Raw genomic sequence first — 23,117 nt, forward strand, 5'->3', positions numbered from 1 at the left:
CACCCACACAATGTGATGGGAAATGTGAGCTTTATTTTAGTGGTATTCCTATCCTGTCTTAGTCATCACTAAAGTCCCCAAAGGAGCATTTTTATTATTGTGTGCATTCTGATTCATGTAGCCTACATGGTGTATGATGTACTGTAAGCATTAACATACTCATTGGGAAATTAGATACTACATACAGTGTCTCCAGAAAGTATTCAGACCCCTTGACTTATTCCACATTTTGTTAGGTTACAGCCTTATTCAAAGAAAATAAAATCCCTCAATCTAATCTACACAAAACCTCTACAAAAAATGACTGACTTCATAGCTTGGTTTTTGCTCTGACATGCACTGTCAACTCTGGGACCTTTTTATATAGACTGGTGTGTGTGCCTTTCCAAATCATGTCCGATCAATTTAATTTACCCCAGGTAGACTCCAATGAAGTTGTAGAAACATCTCAAGGATGATCAATGAAAACAGGATGCACCTGAGCTCAATTTCAAGCCTCATTGCAAAGGTTCTGACTACTTATGTAAATAAGGTATTTGTTTTTTATTTTCAATACATTTGCAAACATTTCTAAACCTGTTTTCACTCTGTCATGGGGTATTGTGTGTCGATTTTAGAGAACCTTTTATTTAATACATTTTAGTATAAGGCTGTAACGTAACAAAATGCAGAAAGTCAAGGGGTCTGAATACTTTCTGAAGGCACTGTATATGCTGCTCCTCAAGGATTTAGACTGGTGTTGTAATGCTTTCAAAGCCCACATGCTTGACTCTTGTCGTGCTAAGGCTGAGCTAACATACACTAATAGCCAAACTACTGAAGCTAACGACAGTGCTCATAATCAATACAACAGCGCTAAGCTAACAAGAACCCCTATTGTCTTGTACTATCAAGCATTGAGTTGAGAGACACAGGCAGTCATGCAGAGACTCAGAGCTTCCACTTCCAGGAAACGCAGAGAGATGGGGAAACTGGGATAGAAAGATGGTGAGAGAGAAAGTGATGGAATGAAGAGGGAGAGAGGGAGGTGGTAGTCTGTCAGGGCACCACTGGGATGCTTCACTACTATTCTGTAACAGTTGTCCACTTTGTCAAATTCCACAAGTTCTAAGGCCATTTCAGTTTTTCTGATACAGCATTACATGATACTATACAGTTGTTATAAAATAGACCTATAGTCATTTTGTGTTCACTTCTTTGCTACTTGGCTGACTTGACTAAAAATACAAGAACAAGAACTGTTGTATCCTGTTGTTCTTCCTACCTGTTTACTGTACAGTATGTTCAAGCTTCATACAGACTTTGGATTGTATTAGTAAGTCATCTTGGCAACCCGATCTGGCACGTTTTCAGCCTCGTGTCATTCAATGGTGTCCTTTGAGACTTCCCATATATCAATTCATGTTATGTCGATCAATATTATGGCAGCTTGCAACTGTTTGTTTGGTGGCCATCCTAGTTACTTAGCTTATATGTCAAACTCCACTGTAATGTTGCGTACTGTTCTTGGGCTTCTTTGAATCAATATAGTATGTTGCGCTGTTTTATAAGTTCACCATACAATCATGCGTACTCTTATCAATACTGTTTGCATTATTTCTTAAGTGATGTATTACTTCCTGTAACTAGACAATACCAAATCCCCCAATAAGTATATTTTAAAAGATCTCTACCAGCATGACCTAACACATTATCCACCATGGATGTTCCCCTTCTAGTAGGCTTGGGCGATATACCGTATACTGATGGTAGGATTTTAATACTGTGCTACGCCACTTATCACTAGAAGTTAATTATAACTATAAGAAATCTAAGATGTGTCAAATTATACCTAGCTCAGGGCTCCAGCTATGCATTCGGTTTGCTAACTTGCTATCTAAGTGGCTAGATGTCAAGCTTCTTGGTTACAGCAGAGACATTCCATCATAGAGATCTTATTAAATTACTATTTGTATTCTGATTCTATGCATTCATCCCCTCCTGGATCTAGTATTCAAACAATGGCTGCCTCTCCTTTCCCCAGGTCAGTGGAGAGGAAGGAGAGCATCAATAAAGTGCGTATGGGCTTAAAGCCTATAGCTAGTCCAGCAGCCACTTCCTATAGCAGCCACTGCAGTGGGAATTGAGAGTAGCGCTAAGGAGCTGTCGACGGGTTGCTGGGTGCTCATATCTACTCTGTGAGCGGCCTAATCAACAGTGTGCCGTTGTGTAGGCTACATGGTGAACAGAATAGACTTAAGCAATACGGCCCGAGGAGGTTTGGTATATTTCCAATATACCACGGCTAATGGCTGTTCTTAGGCACGACGCAATGCGACGACACATTAGCCGTGGCATTTTGGCCATATACCACAAACCCCCGAGGTGTGGAAATAAATGTATATTTATTTCCGCTCAAACTTAATTAACCATTGTTGAAATGGTTCTAGAAACCCTGAAGTGTGGGGGGCTGAGTAATGTCGTTCTTGTGTAGCTCACATTCCCCTGTTGCCCACCAGGTGGCAGTAGATCTTCTGCAAACCTGACTGGGTGTGTGTGGCTGCTTAAGTAAGCAGTCAAGATGAAGGCTCTTTCTGTTTCCAACCCTACCACACACACACACACACATGGCTCCAGCCATCTTTAAAGGATTCTTCTGGATTTTGGTATCTACTTCCCCAGAGTCAGATGAACTAGTGGATATCATTTTTATGTCACTGTGTCCATTATGAAGGAAGTTGGAGGTAGTTTTGCCAGCCAGTGCTTACTAGCGTTAGCGCAATGACCAGCAAGACTTCTAACGCTGTTACTGTAGCAATGACCAGCCAATCCCTCTGAGATGTGGACCATTCCATTACTACCTCGTCATCCATTTTCATTATACTTCTCCCACAACTATGGCCCTTGCAGGGTTAACAGATCACTCTGGCCAACACACACACCAAGCTATGGAGCAGCACTCTGGCCAACACACACACCAAGCTATGGAGTAGCACTCTGGCCAACACACACACCAAGCTATGGAGCAGCACTCTGGGCCAGCAGTAGTGATGGGGGGAAAAATCAATAGTTGCATATTTCAATATTATTTTGGATGGTATTATAACAATACTTTGACTCCAAGTATCGATTTGTGTCCAAGTATAGCATGTTAGCGTCAGCTAGCGCTAGTCTGCTGTACCTGTGCAAAAACGCTGGTATTTTTCATCCTATAGCTTGTTCTCCATCCTTCTTTTAAAATAGTAAGCCAACATGTCTTCAGCACTTTTATTTCCATCACTGATTAAAACTAATTTTCTCATGCTCTCTTGTCTCTCTGCAGCAGACAGAGTATAGTGAGCAATATGTTTGGAACATCACTGTAATAAAATTGCAGTATCGAATCTTAATACATATAGAATCGTAATACATATTGTATCGGCACCTCGGTGTCGGGATTATATCGTGAGGCCCCTGGCCAGCACAGTAGCGCCCTGTCACCATCCCCACTGCGACAAAAAATGTGTACATTTTAGTCATTTAGCAGACAAATCAAATCTTATTGGTCACATGCGCCTAATACAACAGGTGAAGACCTTACAGTGAAATGCTTACTTACAAGCCTGTAACCAACAATGCTTTAAGAAGTTTCAAGATTTTTTTTTTTTTTTTTTTTACAAATAAGTGTTAAGTAAACATTTTTAAAATAAAAGTAACAAATAATTATAGCGCAGTAACATAACAAGTGAAGCTATATACATGGGGTACCGGTACAGAGTCAATGTGCGGGGCCACCGGTTAGTTGAGGTAATATGTACGTGTAGGTAGAGTTAAACTAAGACACTTTTATCCAGTGTTAATTTTACATGGTGATGTTGACAGCAGGAGAAACCATCCTCAGTATTTTCCATTCAGGCCAGGCTGCTTTAAAAGAGCTGTACATCTACTGCAGTCCTATAGCTGGCTCTTTAAACCACCTCAGCATGGCTGGCCACCTATTATACATGAACTCCTCCTTCTACCAACTGTGCCCGTCTGCTTGGACTGTAGCTGCATAGACAAACCTTGTGTCAGACAAACCTTGTTTCAAATGGTCACATTGATGAATACATGGATGTTGTTTGATACAATTGTGGCTGAATTTGGTAATACCTTTAGATTAATCAGGATCCATTTCTCAGTAAATATTTCATATGGTCATAGCAGTGATGTCATCTTGAGTTGTTTGTGTGTCTGATTTAATTTATATGCACCGTGTTATATTAATTAAACCCATTCTCTCTTTCTGTCCGACAGGACATACAAGAGTGGCTCAGGAGTGAACAACAGAAGAACAGAACTGTTTCTGAAGGAGCATGAACACCTGAGAAAGTAAGAACGAACCACACACACACACACACACACACACACACACACACACACACACACACACACACACACTGCTCCTGACTTTTTGTGCCCCTAAATCACCAGATTACTTCGCAATATCATCTTGCAATATTCTCCAAGTACCCATACTATCATCTCACAATTATTCTCTCAAGCTTTTTCTGAAGTTCTTACAAGCAAGTTGGCTTTTTGCTTCTGGCAATTCCAAGTACAGTGTCTTTGTTGTTCCCAGAGCAGTTATCATAGCTGTATCAGTTCTCAGAGGACTGCTACTTCCCAGTAACCAGACCAATAGCAGTGCAGAGCAGCACAGTGCTGGGATAACTCATGTTGATGGGCCCAGTTAGGCATTTTGAATAACTCTAAAATGATCTCACTGCTCTTGCTGTTTGCTTGCTAAGCACTGCTTAAGCACTTCTGCCCCCAACAAGACAGATCGGAAGCTGTTTGGGTTTTTGTCATTTTAAAGGTAGAGCTCGGGGTAAGGATGTTTTGGTGTATAAATCAGCGTGTGTCATCTTGATTCACTGGCATTTCTGGCTGTTTTTTTTCCGTAGACAGCAACTTGGTTGCTTAAGTTAATGATCTTTTTAAATGAAATGTAAGAGAAAAAAATAGATTTTAGGTAAAGGGTAATTTAGGCCTAATAATAATTCATAAGTAAAACAAGAAATCACTTCACGTATTATTCTCCCATTTAAAATATCAAGGCAATAACTCCTAAAGGTCAAACCCCCCACACAGACTCAGTCATAGCACAACTATACATTTGAGTTCAGGAAGGTTACTCTCATTCAGTCAGACCATAAACACCACACAGTGCAACGCAGCAATAGAACTGTCATTTTATCATTTACCTCAACTTGAATGGACTGGCATGGCGCGCTACATTTCAAGTGTTAATTCTTTGTTTACCTCTGTGTAGGCGTGTGGTGTGCAGAGGTGTTAGAGACAGCCCATTCAACCTCACACAGGGTATCAGCATGGTGCAAAGACAGACGGACACATACACATTAACGACAGAGTTGCATGTCACGGCCAGTGTCAGGAGGGAGACATTGCAAACCTTCATCTGACTGAGGGGACAAATTAGGCGTAACGGATAACTATAAAGAACTCCGATTGGTCTGCCCATTCTTTTCTGCCAACCCCAGTGTGTCCTGGCTACACTAAAGAATTGGCCCCCAAATAGCAGTTTCTCCAGATACACCCCAAACCTCCGTTCATTAGAAGAAACCGTCTGACTGTTCTGTCACAAAATGGCTGTGTCGCGTCTGTGACTATCATTAATGACATGCTATTTTATCAAATCGATTACCTAACGTTTAATTGATTATGTGATTGAATTAAATCATGCAACAATTAACTCATTAATAACCTGGGGCACCACGGAGAAGTTTAGGAGTTCCGTCTTCTGAATTAACTCTTAGCGATCTAAAGATCTCTTCCATTTCAGTCATTAATTATTCTTTACCTTCTCAGGCTCATCTGAACGTCGTAAAATTATTGGTTATCTGCACGAACCCTAGTTTCCATTATCAGCAATATACAAATTGGCTTAATTATTTATTTACTAACTAAATAATCACAGAAATACATAACAAACCAACAGTAGACATTGGTTACTAACAATGATAGAAAAGTCCCTAGTGGGTTTAGCCAATATGACGGCTTGGTAGACAAAAGGAAATGGGTGGGGACTGAGAGAGCGGGAAAGACTAAATGGATTCACTACACACAGTCTATAATTATATTAATTGAAATGATAATCCTTTGCACATGAACGGCCGCTCATTCGAGAATAATTGAAATGTATATATTTACGCCCGTATGTCGTTGTCTTCTCTGTTGGAATCCTTCCAGGAATTTACGACCTGTCGTTGTCATAAAACTGTAGCGAGAACTTCTGTGAGTGTAATGTTTACTGTTCATTTTATTGTTTTTCACTTTTGTGTATTATCTACTTGCTTTGGCAATGTTAACATATGTTTCCCATGCTAATAAAGCCCCTTGAATTGAAATGGGGTGGGGGGCGCCTATGATACCCCCAGGACGCATCATGACAGCTGAATGGTATTTTTCCAGTCACTGTGCTGAATGTGCTCATTCAAGTACACTACATGACTAAAAGTATGTGGACACATGCTCGTCGAACATCTCATTCCAAAATCATTGGCGTTAATATGGAATTGGTCCGCCTTTGCTGCTATAACAGCCTCCACTCTTCTGGGGAGGCTTTTCACTAGATGTTGGAACATTGCTGCAGAGACTTGCTTCCATTCACCCTTGCGCATGAGTGAGGTCGGGCGCTGGTGTTGGGTGATTAGGCCTGGCTCGCAGTCTGCTTTCCAATTCATCCCAAAGGTGTTCAATGGGGTTGAGGTCAGGGCTCTGTGCAGGCCAGTCAAGTTCTTCCACACCAATCTCAACAAACCATTTCTGTAAGGTCCTCGCTTTGTGCACGGGGGCATTGCCATGCTGAAACACGAAAGGGCGTTCCCCAAACTGTTGCCACAAAGTTAGAAGCGCAGAATCATCTAGAACAGTGGTCACCAACCTTTTCTGAGTCGAGATCACTTTCTGAGTCAAAATGCATGCCAAGATCTACTGCTCAGATTTGTTTTTAACGTGACTTAAAAAACGTAACCCTATGCAACATAAACCAATTAAAAACAGTACTGTAGCAATGAGGTTTGTGCAGTAAGCTACAGGCCCAATACATTATCACCGCATATTGGCTTTGCTTGAATTTACCTGCCAATGCATTGTTTGGGACATTTAAAAAAAAAATATTTAAAAAATTGAGGTAGGCTATATGATCACACCGGTAATAGATCCATTGTACTTGTGAGGCACAGCTGAGTGAGCATACATTTACATAACTTGCTTTTTATTTTACTGGGCTGATGGTGCCTGCATCTGATGGTCAGTCTCAGCGGAGGGAGAGAGCAGCAGACTGAGGGTCCGCCTCTCAACATCCCTCCCCTCTCCCTTTCCTCCACTGACACTGACCAAAAAGGGACACTGTCTTCCAGCCGATGGCCAAACTCAAGTCACACCGCATTAGTTCTGCCTCATGCATAAATTCATGTTGTTACTCCTATAAACAGAGAAAGTGAAATATTCCTCCATATTAAAAGACCCAAGTCGCTAATAACAACGCAAGCCTATAGATACAGTTTCCTACTCATTCATTACTGCTGCACTGCTTGTTGTAGCGCTGAGTGGAAATAGGAAGGCACATTTTATGGCGTATAAAAGTGTTGACAGTGCTAAGTAAGAACTTACCCTCACTCATAAAAACAGCTGCTCTTTGCTGTATTCGTTGACAGTCTCTCTCTAGTCATGGTTTTAAACGTTTTGAAATCTCACAGTATCAACTTTGCTGTAGCTTTGTTTTATGCCTGCTACGTTACTGCAGACTCGGTCATCTGAGCCATCTGATTGGCCAGCGGTGGCATAGTGCACTTAGATTTCCTCTCCAGGCCCACCGGGAAGGCAGGGTTTGTACAGAATTGTTTGGCGATCGCCTAGAAATGCCTTGGAGATCAACAAGTCGATCGCGATCGACCGGTTGGTGACCACTCTAGAATGTCATTGTATGCTGTAGCTTTAAGATTTCCCTTCACTGGCACTAAGTGACCTAGCCCGAACCATGAAAACATGGTTCGCCACCAAACTTTACATTTGGCACTATGCATTCAGGCAGGTAGCGTTCTCCTGGCACCCGCAAAACTCAGATTAGTCCGTTGGACTACCAGATGGTGAAGCGTAATTCATCACTCCAGAGAACCCGTTTCCACTGCTCCAGAGTCCAATGGTGTCGAGCTTTACATCACTCCAGCCAACACTTGGCATTGCGCATGGTGATCTTACGCTTGTGTGCGGCTGCTTGGCCATGGATACCCATTTCATGCAGCTCCTGACAAACAGTTCTTGTGCTGACGTTGCTTCCAGAGGCAGTTTGGAACTCAGTTGCAACACTTACTACCGAGGTCAGACGAAGTGCTTCAGCACTTGGCGGTCCCGTTCTGTGAGCTTGTGTGGCCTACCACTTCGGGCTGAGCCGTTGTTGCTCCTAGACGTTTCCCTTCACAATAACAACACAGTTGACTGGGGCAGCTCTAGCAGGGCAGAAATTTGACCAACTGACTTGTTAGAATGATGGCATTCTATGACGGTGCCACGTTGAAAGTCACTGAGCTCTTCTTTAGTAAGGCCATTCTACTACCAATGTTTGTCGATGGAGATTGCATAGCTGTTTGTTCGATTTTATACACCTGTCAGCAACAGTTGTGGCTGAAATGGCTGAATCCACAAATTTTGAAGGTATGTCCACATACTTTTAAGTATATTGTTTATCTCTGTGTAATTTCATAGTAAAGTCGGTGTAAGGGGACCCATGGTTTTTGTGTGTCTCTCAGCAGTTGCCTCGGACGGTGGGGCCCACTTCTCAGCATTGATATCACCAGCATTGATATCACCAGCATTACATTCTGTGTGCTGTTTACTTTAGTACCAAAGGAATCCTTCCAAAACGCTGTGCTGTGTTGGTGGAAGACCTGTTTGACTGGGTTTTATTTATTCAGGTGCTGCTGATGCAGGTTCAGGTTCTGTTTGTGAAGCAGTCAATTTCCCCCTCTGTGGATGAAAGAGAAGGACCATGAAAATAACTGCCGGTGCAGAACATTAAAGCCATACAAAACCTCTACAAACACATTATCCTGTACTAGCAGCCTATTGTAGTGTACATTTAATGTGATTTAACAATACAAGACAATAAGTAGGGCATGGGGACAGCTGCTCAGTATGTGTATTTTTCAATATCAGGTTAACATTATACGAAAGGCAGAACTGCAGCATTTGAAATAGCACTTATTTGAAATGCTATAGATGCGCAATATAATTTCTAATATCCATTGTTAATGTCACAGCTGCATAGTGCGTATGTTATTATTGCCCTCACTACATTGAGAAAAGATGGCACGTAGAGTTGGTCTGGGTCTAGTTCTCAGTCTCGCAATGTTTTTGTAGAGGACCTTGGTTGGTTTCGAAACCTGTCCTAGACCAATCCCCAGAACCTGTCTTTTAAGAGAGGAGGCTATCTGTAATCTGAGCCATATCTAAGCCAGTTCAGACATACAATACAATCTAGGACAATTTGGTCATATTTGCTGTCGCAGAATGGGTACACAGCCTCAACCACATGACAAGCTGGGAGCAGCACAATATGATGTTAACCACAGGAGATACCAGAGAGGACTTTCCCCTACTATACCAATGAAGGAGGAGAGCGAGCTGTAGCTTAGTGGGCTTGATTCTATTACCTTAGATCTATTGTATTAAAGAGAGGGCAGGAAAGGCGGATGGAGGAAAGAAGGGGTGAAATGTGTTACTGGCTGCTGTGATAATGGCCTATAGCAGTTTAGAGACACAAACAAATAGATGCCAAAGGAAGAAATGCTTCCGATCAAGGTTTTCAGCTCTGCTGCATAGAGCAGTGGACATGTTTGGGAGGTAGGGTGTGTGTGTGTGTGTGTGCGCCCAGTTTCCCGTGGTCAGGAAAAACTCCTTGCCCTAGGTACACTGCTCTACTGGAGGTAAACCTTACCTTGGCAGATGAAAATGGACACACACAGAATCCCCATGCCCAGGCCAGAAATGCAGAGGCTGTGTTTTGAAGAGCACTGTCCCTACGGGAGCTATATTTCTTTATGCATTACTAACTCCAAATTCAGTATTGTTGACCTGTGTACAGATACACTGTTTGTATTTATTATCGATCCCCATTAGCTGCTCCCAAGGCAGCAGCTACTGTCCTGGGGTCCAGCAAAATGAAGGCAGTTATACAATTTAAAAACATTACAATACATTTGTGCTCTTGAGTACCGCAGCGGTCTAAGACACTGCATAACAGTGCTAGACGTGTCACTACAGACCCTGGTTCGATTCCAGGCTGTATCACAATCGGCTGTATTTGGGCGTCTCATAGGGTGGTGCACAATTGGCCCAACGTTGTCCGGGGTAGGCCGTCATTGTAAATAAGAATTTGTTCTTAACTGATTTGCCTAATTAAATAAATTAAGGTTAAATACTACCACATATCTACAACACAAAATCCATGTGTACGTGTGTATGTTATGGTGTGCGTATGTCTGTGCCTATGTTTGTGTGGCTTCACAGTCCCCGCTGTTCCATAAAGTGTTTTTAAAAATAGCATTTTACTGCTTGCATGAGTTACTTGATGTGGAATAGAATTCCATGCAGTCATGGCTCTATGTAGTACTGTGCACCTGCCGTAGTCTGTTCTGGACTTGGGGACTGTGAAGAGACCTATGGTGGCATGTCTTGTGGGGTATGCATTAGAGGTCGACCGGTTAATCGGCATGGCCGATTTAATTAGGGCCGATTTCAAGTTTTCATAACAATCAGTAATCGGCATTTTTTTTTAATGCCGATTATGGCCGATTACATTGCACTCCACGAGACTGATAAGGGAATAATATGTTTAAAGGTAAATGATTAAAGAATCCAGCCCTGAAATGTAACTAATTAGTAGTTATGTAGCATGTATAATGAATAATTGAAGTACTAAACGAAAGTCCCATAAGGTCTAGTAGAGACCCGGGAGGAAGAGAAATGTGTGTGTGTGTGTGTGTGTGTATTAATGTACCTAAGAAAATAGTAGACTGTGTTTGACCCGACCTAGTGAGAGAACTTAGAGAAGAAAGGGAGTAACTCTCAAGGTTTCTCTAATCTCGGGGGAAAGGAACAGACAGCGCTGTATAGTGATTAACAGTGGAGTGAACTCCAGGGAGGGATACAACTCACCTACTGTTCGGGTGTATGTATGCGTGTAGGACATCTACTGTTTGTGTGGAGGTATGTGCGTAAGTAGGAAGTGAGCATAAAATGAATGTCTTTGTATAATGGACTTCAGAACGTTCTCTGAATAAACTGTACGAACCTTTTCCAGAAGCTGAGTCTTTGCCTTATTATTATTATTATTATTATTATTATTATTATTATTATTATTATTAACCCAGTGTCTTACAAACCTTGGGGATTAGTCAAAGCTTATTGATTGTTAGTTATTATCATTAGGATACAAAATTCTTCTGACAGTGGCAGGCTGACCACCTGTTACGCGAGTGCAGCAGGGAGCCAAGGTAAGTTGCTAGCTAGCATTAAACTTATCTTATAATAAACAATCAATCTTAACAATCACTTGTTAACTACACATGGTTGATGATATTACTAGTTTATCTAGCTTGTCCCGTGTTGCAAATAATCAATGCGGTGCCTGTTAATTTATCATCAAATCACAGCCTACTTCGCCAAACGGGTGTTGATTTAAGAAGCGCATCACTGTCGTTGCACCAATGTACCTAACCATGAACATCAATGCCTTTCTTAAAATCAATACACAAGTATATATTTTTAAACCTGCATATTTAGTTAAAAGAAATTCATGTTTGGCAATATTAACTAGGGAAATTGTGTCACTTCTCTTGCGTTTAGTGCAAGCAGAGTCAGGGTATTTGCTGCAGTTTGGGCCGCCTGGCTCGTTGCGAACTGTGTGAAGACCATTTCTTCCTAACAAAGACCGTAATTAATTTGACTGAATTTTACATAATTATGACATAACATTGAAGGTTGTGCAATGAAACAGCAATATTTAGATTGAGGGATGCCACCCGTTAGATAAAATACGGAACGGTTCCGTATTTCACTGAAAGAATAAACGTTTTGCTTTTGAAATGATAGTTTCCGGATTTGACCATATTAAATGACCTAAGGCTCGTATTTCTGTGTGTTTATTATATTATAATTAAGTCTATGATTTGATATTTGATAGAGCAGTCTGACTGAGCGGTGGTAGGCAGCAGCAGGCTCATAAGGATTCATTCAAACAGCACTTTTCCTGCATTTGCCCACAGCACTTAGCAATGCTTGAAGCACCGCACTGTTTATGACTTCAAGTCTATCAACTCCCGAGATTATGCTGGCAGTGCTATACTGCCTATAAGAACATCCAATAGTCAAAGGTATATGAAATACAAATGGTATAGAGAGGAAATAGTTCTATAATTCCTACAACCTAAAACTTCTTTACTCATGTTAAAAGGAACCACCAGCTTTCATATGTTCTCATGTTCTGAGCAAGGAACTTAAACGTTAGCTTTTTTACATGGCACATTTTTTGTTTCTTCTCCAACACTGTGTTTTTGCATTATTTAAACCAAGTTGAACATTTCATTATTTATTTGAGACTAAATAGGTTTTTATTTATGTATTATATTAAGTTAAAATAAGTGTTCATTCAGTATTGTTGTAATTGTCATTATTACATACAGTGGGGGGAAAAAGTATTTGATCCCCTGCTGATTTTGTACGTTTGCCCACTGACAAAGAAAGGATCAGTCTATAATTTTAATGGTAGGTTTATTTGAACAGTGAGAGACAGAATAACAACAAAAATATCCAGAAAAACGCATGTCAAAAATGTTATAAATTGATTTGCATTTTAATGAGGGAAATAAGTATGTGACCCCCCTCTCAATCAGAAAGATTTCTGGCTCCCAGGTGTCTTTTATACAGGTAACGAGCTGAGATTAGGAGCACACTCTTAAAGGGAGTGCTGCTAACCGCAGCTTGTTACCTGTAAAAAAGACACCTGTCCACAGAAGCAATCAATCAGATTCCAAACTCTCCACCATGGCCAAGACCAAAGAGCTCTCCAAGGATGTCAGGGACAAGATTGTAGACCTACACAAGGCTGGAATGGGCTACAAGACCATCGCCAAGCAGCTTGGTGAGAAGGTGACAACATTTGGTGCGATTATTCGCAAATGGAAGAAACACAAAAGAACTATCAATATCCCTCGGCCTGGGGCTCCATGCAAGATTTGACCTCGTGGAGTTGCAATGATCATGAGAACGGTGAGGAATCAGCCCAGAACTACACGGGAGGATCTTGTCAATGATCTCAAGGCAGCTGGGACCATAGTCACCAAGAAAACAATTGGTAACACACTACGCTGTGAAGGACTGAAATCCTGCAGCGCTCGCAAGGTCCCCCTGCTCAAGAATACATATACATGCCCGTCTGAAGTTTGCCAATGAACATCTGAATGATTCAGAGGACAACTGGGTGTAAGTGTTGTGGTCAGATGAGACCAAAATGGAGCTCTTTGGCATCAACTCAACTCGCCGTGTTTGGAGGAGGAGGAATGCTGCCTATGACCCAAAGAACACCATCTCCACCGTCAAACATGGTGGAAACATTATGCTTTGGGGGTGTTTTTCTACTAAGGGGACAGGACAACTTCACCGCATCAAAGGGACGATGGATGGGGCCATGTACCGTCAAATCTTGGGTGAGAACCTCCTTCCCTCAGCCAGGGCACTGAAAATGGGTCGTGGATGGGTATTCCAGCATGACAATGACCCAAAACACACGGCCAAGGCAACAAAGGAGAAGCACATTAACCTGTTGAGGACAGACGTTCCGCTAGCGGAACCCCGTTCCGCCTGCGGAACCCCTAGCCAACAGCCAATGGCATCGCACGGCGCGAAATACAAAACCAACTAAAATACCACAATTAAATTTTCTCAAACAATCAACTCTTTAACACCGTTTTAAAGATAACTCTCGTTAATCTAACCACATTGTCCGATTTCAAAAAGGCTTTACAGCGAAAGCAAAACATTAGATTGTTAGGAGAGTATAGAGACACAAATAATCACACAGCCATTTTCCAAGCAAGCATATGTCACATAAACCCAAACCACAGCTAAATGCAGCACTAACCTTTGATCTTCATCAGATGACACTCCTAGGACATTATGTTATACAATACATGCATGTTTTGTTCAATCAAGTTCATATTTATATCAAAAACCAGCTTTTTTACATTAGCATGTGATGTTCAGAACTAGCATACCCACCGAAGACTTCCGGTGAATTTACTAAATTACTCATGATAAACGTTGACAAAATACATAACAATTATTTTAAGAATTATAGATACAGAACTCCTTTATGCAATCGCTATGTCCGATTTTAAAATAGCTTTTCGGCGAAGGCACATTTTGCAATATTCTGAGTACATAGCTCGGCCATCACAGGCTAGCTAATTTGACACTCACCAAGTTTGGGGCTCACTAAACTCAGAATTACGATTAGAAAAATTGGATTACCTTTGCTGTTCTTCGTCAGAATGCACTCCCAGGACTTCTACTCCAACAACAAATGTTTTGGTTCCAAATAATCCATAGTTATATTCAAATAACTCCGTTTTGTTTGTGCGTTCAGGTCACTATCCGAAGGGTGACGCGCGAGCGCATTTCGTGACCCAAAAATTCAATATATTCCATTACCGTACTTAGAAGCATGTCAAACGCTGTTTAAAATCAATTTGTATGCTATTTTTCTCGTAAGATAGCGATAATATTCCAACCGGGCAACGTTGTATTCATTTAAAGGCAGAAAGGAAAAAATGGAGAAGTCTCGTGAACGCGCATCTCCAGTGTCACTGTCCCCAGGCTGACCACTCACAAACTCTCCTGCTGTTCTTCGCCCAGAGACAGCAGACACCCCATTCCACTTTCTGGCGGCTTTAGAGAGCCAATGGGAGCCTTAGAAAGTGTCACGTTACAGCACAGATGCTGTATTTTCGATAGAGATGCAACAGAAGGACAACAAATTGTCAGACAGGGCACTTCCTGTATGGAATCTTCTCAGGTTTTAGCCTGCCAAATGAGTTCTGTTATACTCAGACACCATTCAAACAGTTTTAGAAACTTTAAAGTGTTTTCTATCCTAATCTACTAATTATATGCATATGCTCATTTCTGGGCAAGAGTAGTAAGCAGTTTAAATCGGGTACGTTTATTATCCGGCCGTGCAAATACTGCCCCCTAGCCCCAACAGGTTTAACAAGACATTTGTGGAGTGGTTGAAACACTTAGGTTGGAGTCATTAAAACTAGTTTATGTAAACTTCTGACTTCAACTGTAGTTTTTCCAGCAGCAGACAAGTTTATATTTGCATGATGTAGCATAATTCATCATTACCATTTTGTTTCATACATGTGTCAGACCACTACCTCATGAGGCTTTTTCTCTCTAAGCTGAGACCTTGAAACAGATCTTTTGTTCTCAAAACAAGGTCTGGGCATACTGCCAAATTGCAGATACTAATAAGTGAGGATTCGTTCAATCAGTCACTTGCATGAACACAGAAATTGGTTATTAGAGCAGCACATGAATAGAACACAGAAATGAGTTATAAGAAAAGCACATGTATAAAATGTCCATCACAATAGGCAGATGAACTTGTAGCCATATTACTTCAACATTATTTAACATGAGATCCTATCTAAGCTTTACAGGAATGTGGTTCTGAATATAAACGGCCATACCTCCACCTTTTGGCATTTGTCTTTTCTGTAGATGTAATAACCATGTATTGCTACCACTGTATTATCTAAGTGAGTTTCAGAGATTGTCACAATATGAATGTCATCTGTTACTAGCAAATTATTGATTTCATGAACCTTTTTTCCTTGTTTTTATGTTAGTGCAGGGTGAGCTGCAAACAGTGGACTTCCTCGTAGGGCATACCGCCTCAGTGCTAACAGTATCGCTCTGGGTCATAGGCGCATGATTACTGCATACAATAGTTGTGGGATCAGCAGAGGCATTCAGGGCAGTAAGAGGGATATAAATTAGGTTACTTACATTGCCTTCCAATGCCCCTGGTATAATGTACATTTGCTGGAGCATTATGACAACTCATTGTCACAATGGTAGGGATTAACTGAGCTGGTCTTGGGTCATTGATAAGTCGTTGTCTCAACGCAGCCTTATAATGCTGTGACAGGATCCAGGAACCTAAATGATTTGGGTGTATCCCATCCTCCTTTATAATGTGAGCTTTGTTTCCAGAAAGTATCTAAATTGTCGAATGTTAGACCCACAGAGCTGCAATAGTCTTGTAGCCAGTTATGGAGGGATAAAAGTTCAAAAGGACAAACACAATATTTCCTTGACGAACTGACTAAATGAATGGGCCCAATATATGAAACCACACAGAACATAAAATACTTCCTGGGACCCCTACTTGGTGAAGTCTGGTGTCAATGTGAGAAATATTATCAACAATTCTCCACTGTCCCATCTGAAATCATAGTATTTGTGAATGGTGAAGAAGCCTAGTTTTGGATATGGATACTAATTGATTGAAAGGGGATCTGAAAACACTATAGGCCTTTATCGAAGGTTGTAGCATATACAACTATGTTAAAATCAGACTACAGCACATGTAATAACTATTAAGACACATCCATGTTGTAATCAGATCTGGAAATAAGGTGACTGGCTGTGTGAAGTTGGAGAGTGGACTTATCCCTGTGTACCAAAATGGCTAGGGGAACTGTTGTGACATGTTTTGTCCTCCGCTATGTTACTCCCTTGTTCCCTCTCTCTCAGGGAGGAGGAGGAGGATGGGGGCGGCGGGAGTGAGGGATAGTCTGTTGTCCCTAAGGAGAACATTTGTTTTATTAGGTTTGGCTGAGGCCTTGGAAGTGTGTTGTGCCCTACTGTTTAGGTCTTTCTGTCTCTCGCTGACACACGCACGCTCTTACTGTCTCCCACTCATGCACTCTTTCCATTACATAGCCTCTTCCTTTCTCACCTTCTTTCTCTCGCTCTCTCTCTTTCCCCTCCCGCTCCGTCTGTAAAGAAAAGGTCTGGTCATGATTAAATGAGATGAAGAAGGGAGGAGCATGCTGCAGGACCATTCAGTCCAGAGTGACTGGAACTGATGTTGGTTCTGCTGATTGCAGCTCTCTTACAGATTTTTCGCTTTCTCACTCTGTCCTCCCTCTTCTCCTTTCCTTTTCTCCTGCCTTCTTTCTCTGCTTTTCTCTGTTTCCAGCCCGTTAATCTTCCATCCCTGGCCATTTCAGTCTAGTATCCAGCAGAATCCTGTACTGCTTGAAGACATAACATGTTCCTATTAGTGATGTGCTGTTCAAGACAGGAAAGAGGCAAAGGATCCAGTCCTCTTTTCTATTGGGAAATAACCTTCTCGGGGATGGAAAATGTTGAGGTAATTTCCACACTAAATCAGTGTCTCAGTCCGTAGCAGCTGGGGACAGAAGAAACAAAGATGGCTGGGGGAAGGGCTGTGGCAGTCTTGAAACTTTGTCAGCCATTGATCAAGAAAATAACTCAAGCAAATAACTGATGGTCTAACAGTAAATGACCTCTAATTAACATAAACACATTTAGCATCACCTGGCCTCCACACAACCTATAAGCCTCTGATGCAGACCTTTGGAACATCTACATTTTAAGTGTAATAAATCCATTTAATATGGCCTACACCATCACAATAAATCCATTATTTATTTTAGACAGGTCTAAAGAAACATTATATGAAGAAAATGTAGTCTATTTCAGAAGAAAAGAATAGCATACTCTGCATGGTCCTTATGTTAGGTCCTGATGTGGCTATGCCAAATGGCTGTGGGCTACACTAGTTCATTTAGCAGACAAGATTTGCTCATAATTCCTTGGCATTATTTTATAGTATGAAGAATACAATTGAACATAGCTGAATAAAATAGAAAGGATATTTTCTCAGTGATTTGAGGGGGTGCGTTCATGTGGCTATTCTGTGTTGAGCGGTTAACAAAGCAACAGGTACTCCTATATGCTTCATTTAGACTTATGTAACATTCGTTGTGTTACAAACATTGGGCTATACTGTGTTTTTTGATTTTTAATACATTCTAAGGCTGCATGATGTGATTCTAATGATGATTTGAAAAGCCTAATTACTGTGACTAAACGGTTGTGTGGCATTTAGCACGCGCTCCAGCGGGTATATTTCTCTGGTCACCCCCAAAGCCAATTCCTCCTTCGGCCGTCTCTCCTTCCAGTTCTCTGCTGCCAATGACTGGAACGAACTACAAAAATCTCTGAAACTGGAAACACTTATCTCCCTCACTAGCTTTAAGCACCAGCTGTCAGAGCAGCTCACAGATTACTGCACCTGAACATAGCCCAGCTATAATTTAGCCCAAACAACTACCTCTTCCCCTACTGTATTTATTTATTTTGCTCCTTTGCACCCCATTATTTCAATTTCTACTTTGCACTTTCTTCCACTACAAATCTACCATTCCAGTGTTTTACTTGCTATATTGTATTTACTTTGCCACCATGGCCTTTTTTGCCTTTACCTCCCTTATCTCACCTCATTTGCTCACATTGTATATAGACTTATTTTTCTGCTATATCATTGATTGTATGTTGTTTTACTCCATGTGTAACTCTGTGTTGTTGTATGTGTCGAACTGCTTTACTTTATCTTGGCCAGGTCGGAATTGTAAATGAGAACTTGTTCTCAACTTGCCTACCTGGTTAAATAAAGGTGAAATAAAAAAATAAAAACTTGACTGCCGTCATGACTCGTGACGCCGGTGTGGCGGTAATACGGTCACCATAACAGCCCTAGCTGTGGCTGTTATGACTCAGCACTCAGTTCTTCAATGAAAGTGGAGACTAGCAATGAGAGATTCTCCTTCCTGCTCTCTTGTTCACTTTCTGTCATTGATGCTCTCTCTCCGAATGAATGTCTGCAGTATCGACGCAGGGATAAACGGATGAAAGGCTCAGATGTTTCTCTTCCCCTCCCTTTCTCTCCGTCAACCTATCCCATCTCTCATATCTCTCTATCTTTCTCCATTCTCTTCCTCCCTCTTTCTCTCGCTCAATTTTACCCTCCTGCTTCTATCTTTTTCTGTATCTCCCTCCATTCTCTCGCTCTGCTCTGTTATCCTCTTCTGTCTGCTCCCTCTCTCCCTCACTCTATCTCTGTCTGTCTCACTTATACTCACACACGCAAGCTCATACTCATGTCTCCCACTGGTGCTTTCTTTCCCTTTATATTGCCTCATCCTTCATCTCTCGCTCTCTCTGACCACCGCACTTCCTGTGGCTGTTCTGGTGCACGTTATGCTAGCTCCAGATATGCTAATGTAATCAGCATGAGTGGGGAGAACCCTGGGGAACCAGAGCGGGAGCGGCAGCTGCTCCTCCTCTTTGCCTAAGAACTGCTCAGGAGTGATTGGTGATGGAGCCAGTCACACCCTTTACTGGAGGTACTGGCGTTTAGTAATAGTGTTCCTCATTTTTTGTGTATATCAAGTATTTTTCACTCTCGCACACTATTTCCGCAACCTCACTCTCTCCCTCATGCAGTCTCATCACCCCTCTCGTACCAGTACTCCCTCACAGACCATTTCTCCCTCCTCTCCCTCCTTCCCTCCATCTGTTTGTCAGTTCTCAGTAGCATGGACATAAACTCTCTCACACACACAGTCCCAATGTGAAGCTGTAGCAAGACGGTGTGTTATTTTTGAAACAAAAGTAAAAACCTATTTCTCTCCAATATCTGTCTTATTTGGTCCATCAATGAAACTGACATCCTCATAGCAGAGCTGAGGCTGATCACCCCTGTTTAATTAGCCATCTGATTTTCTAATCTGGCATCGATCATCTCACTCACCCCCATTCTCAGAAAAGTTATGAAGACAGAAACTACTGTACTATCTGAAACGTTATGAAGGCTAACCCCAGTAGTTTCTTTCTGATTTAGGAGGCATTGTGGACAGTGTGTGACAGTATGCAGTAGTGTGGATGCCTTCAACAATGCAGTTGTTATGATTCATTAGTTCTTCACTGAGTCATTGATCTCTGCACTTGCGGTAAAGTTTTGCTCCTAGAAAGGTAGGTTTCTAGAGGCTAAATCACAATACCACATGGAATTAGCTTTGCCCTGATGGCTGATTTTTAATGACTGCAAAAACACAGCACTGAGCTAAGAGGCACTATGGAGAACACCCTAGTCGTAGCTGTGGCTGTGGCCCTCCATCCCCTCTACAACTGAACCATATAGCCTGAGAGTGAGTGAGCAACACATAAATCCATCCTCCGTCTCATTGGCGCATATAAAAATGCCATGAATTAGCTCCCGCTGCAGCTCAACAGTCATCGTCCCCGTCCCCCCCTTCTGCACCTGATGATTTACTAGCTGAGCAGTCTTCCTTCCTTTCTTTCGTCCTTCCATTCCTCCTTTTGCTACCTTGCCTTTTTATTAATTCACCCAACCTCTCATAACAGCTGTGTCAGTGGCTATCATCCCTTCCTTACCCCTCACCCAGCTGTCCTCCTTACCCCCTCACCCCTATCCTCACCCAGCTGTCACCATAGTTAATAGACCAATAACAAATAATTCCAAACCTCTCTGCCAATAACAGCTAGTTTTCAGTTTTCCCCTCCCCACTAGGACCACTCCCAGACAGTCCTAGGGAAATTGTTGCTTGAAAGGTTTTTGCTAAAAATCTATTTCTGCCCATTTTGAATGGAACTCTATTACAGCAAGGTACTTAATTGTTACGCAGAAATGATTTGATTTAAAAACTGCTGCATTGGACCTTTTTTAAATGAAACCTTTTCATTGGCTCATTCATTTTACCCATGTTGCACTACAATGTTTTCCGATTCCTTACATTTTTTTCTCACTGTCATTTTGTGTGATTTAAAAATATATATATATATATATATATATATATATTGCATCCCTCTAGTGAAGTTCTGGACACTTGTAGAATCTATGCCAAGGCGAATTGAAGCTGTTATGGCGGCACGTGGTGGCTCAACGCCCTATTAAGACACTTTATGTTGATTTTGGCACCTTTTATATGGCTTACATCCTATATGTTTTCATCTCTAGCCAAATACTTTCCAAGCTCATGATGTTTGATTTGGGTGATTTATATTATAGTTGATTCGGATCTTTACTCAAGCTTCAACGCTCCACAGAGTAGCTAATTGGGGTTTTGCATTGCATACTTGCATAGGATATTAATGAGGCTTTAGGTCATTAACAGCTGTTTGACAGATGGGAAGACCCTGTCACACAACTCCTCTAGAGTGGCCAGAGAGACAGCAGGTAGATTTAGTAGATTTGAGAGTAGTCATCTTTCCAGGAATGCCAGTGAGAACACCAACTGGAAGGAAGTAATCATCAACTCCCCATACATACACACCAGTAGGGCTTGTCAGAGCACAAATATTATACCAGAACGCCCCCATTAACTCTAGCACAGTTTAAATCACTAGGCTTATCTTGATCTCTGTCCGAAGTGGAGCATTTTGGAAACCTGTGATAGGACATCGAGTCACATGCTCCCCCATTGGTGAATTCAGTAATGTGCAGTATAAGCACTTTGGGACATCTGCTAATGTAAATTGATTTGATTTGTAGCCGTCGGATCCTGGACCCACAGAGGAGTAGTAGTACTTGGCGAACGCTCTGTTTTCCTCAAGTCCTCCATGTCCACCCTCTACTCATACATCCTCCTCAGGGTGAAATGGAAGATGTTTTCCAGCCAGTATTCTCCATCTGCGTTGCCAAACCTTCTCTTGTAGTGATCCCATCGCCTGTAGAAGTACCGTCCAGCCTGCCGTCAGTGGCCATGTCACAGCACACTTCTACGCCGGACGTTGGGCCAATGGGGTAGACGCTTTAGATGCTGCTGGGTTGGGTGTTGTCATGGTTGTAGATGTCAGCACAGTAAAAAGGCAAGGTTTACGAAGAGTGGGCGGCCACAGGAGCGAGTAGAGCCAGGGTCAACACTTCCTTTCTACCGGGTGGAGAGAGCTTCTTCACGTTGATTTGTGTCGTCTCGTTTTCTGTCTGAGATGTTTCTGCTCGACTCTGACTCGACTATGCCTGTGATGAGCCCAAAATAATGTGATCAACATTACGGCTTATATGGAGTTAACTGTGCAATAGACCTTTTCTGCTGACTGGGTGAAATGTTGTAGCTATGTGTGTTCAGTGATGTTCAGGTACCTGTACTGCTTTTTGGTTCTTGACTAACAAGCCATGGTGAGAATCCAAAGCCTGTGTATTCTCCTGAACCAAGATTTGCATGCTAAGTTTTATAAAAACAGATTTACAATTTGATATTGAATGTAGGTGGATTTGCACAACCCTGGAAGCATTTGGTCGTAGCAACTTTTAAAGCTACAGTCTGCGATTTCTACATTTTGGGGACATTTCTGATCTTTTTCTCTTTTTTTTACGGAGAGACGGGCACACTGCAACACGCATATTTACAAACAAAGCATTTGTGTTTAGTGAGTCCGCCAGATCAGAGGCAGTAGGGATTACCAGGGATGTTCTCTTGATAAGTGCGTGAATTTGACCATTTTCCATTCCTGCTATGCATTCAAAATGTTACGAGTAGTTTTGGGTGTCAAGGAAAATGTATGGAGTAAAAAGTTGATATATATCCCAAAAAATGACTTGAGTAGTACTTCAAAGTGTTTTTACATAAGTATTTTACACTGCTGATGGGTGACAATATTAGCTTATCACTTGTGAATTATACAGTGCCTTCGGAAAGTATTCAAATCCTTTACATTTTTCCACATTTTGTTATGTCCATTCTAAAATGGATAAAATATTTTAAAAAATCTCATTAATCTACACACAATACCCCATAATGACAAAGTGAAAACAGGTTTTACACAACCTTAATTACATAAGTATTCAGACCCATTGCTATGAGACTTGAAATTGGGCTCAGGTGCATCCGGTTTCCATTGATCATCCTTGAGATGTTTCTACAACTTGATTGGAGTCCACCTGTGATAAATTAAATTGATTGGACATGATTTTAGAA

General features: G+C 41.6%; 1 protein-coding gene across 4 annotated transcripts in view; it reads left to right on the forward strand.

Moving 5' to 3' along the window:
* Positions 1 to 23,117, forward strand: part of gosr1 (golgi SNAP receptor complex member 1) — a 40,546-nt gene that overhangs the window by 3,817 nt on the left and 13,612 nt on the right. For all 4 annotated transcript variants that reach the window (XM_014162690.3, XM_014162688.3, NM_001141842.2 and 1 more), the window contains 1 exon segment: positions 4,255 to 4,329. In XM_014162690.3, coding sequence (XP_014018165.1) covers positions 4,255 to 4,329 — 75 coding nt within the window.

This window comes from Salmo salar, chromosome 20, assembly GCF_965601325.2.
Source record: "Salmo salar chromosome 20, fSalSal1, whole genome shotgun sequence".
NCBI classification, from domain to species: Eukaryota; Metazoa; Chordata; class Actinopteri; order Salmoniformes; family Salmonidae; genus Salmo; species Salmo salar.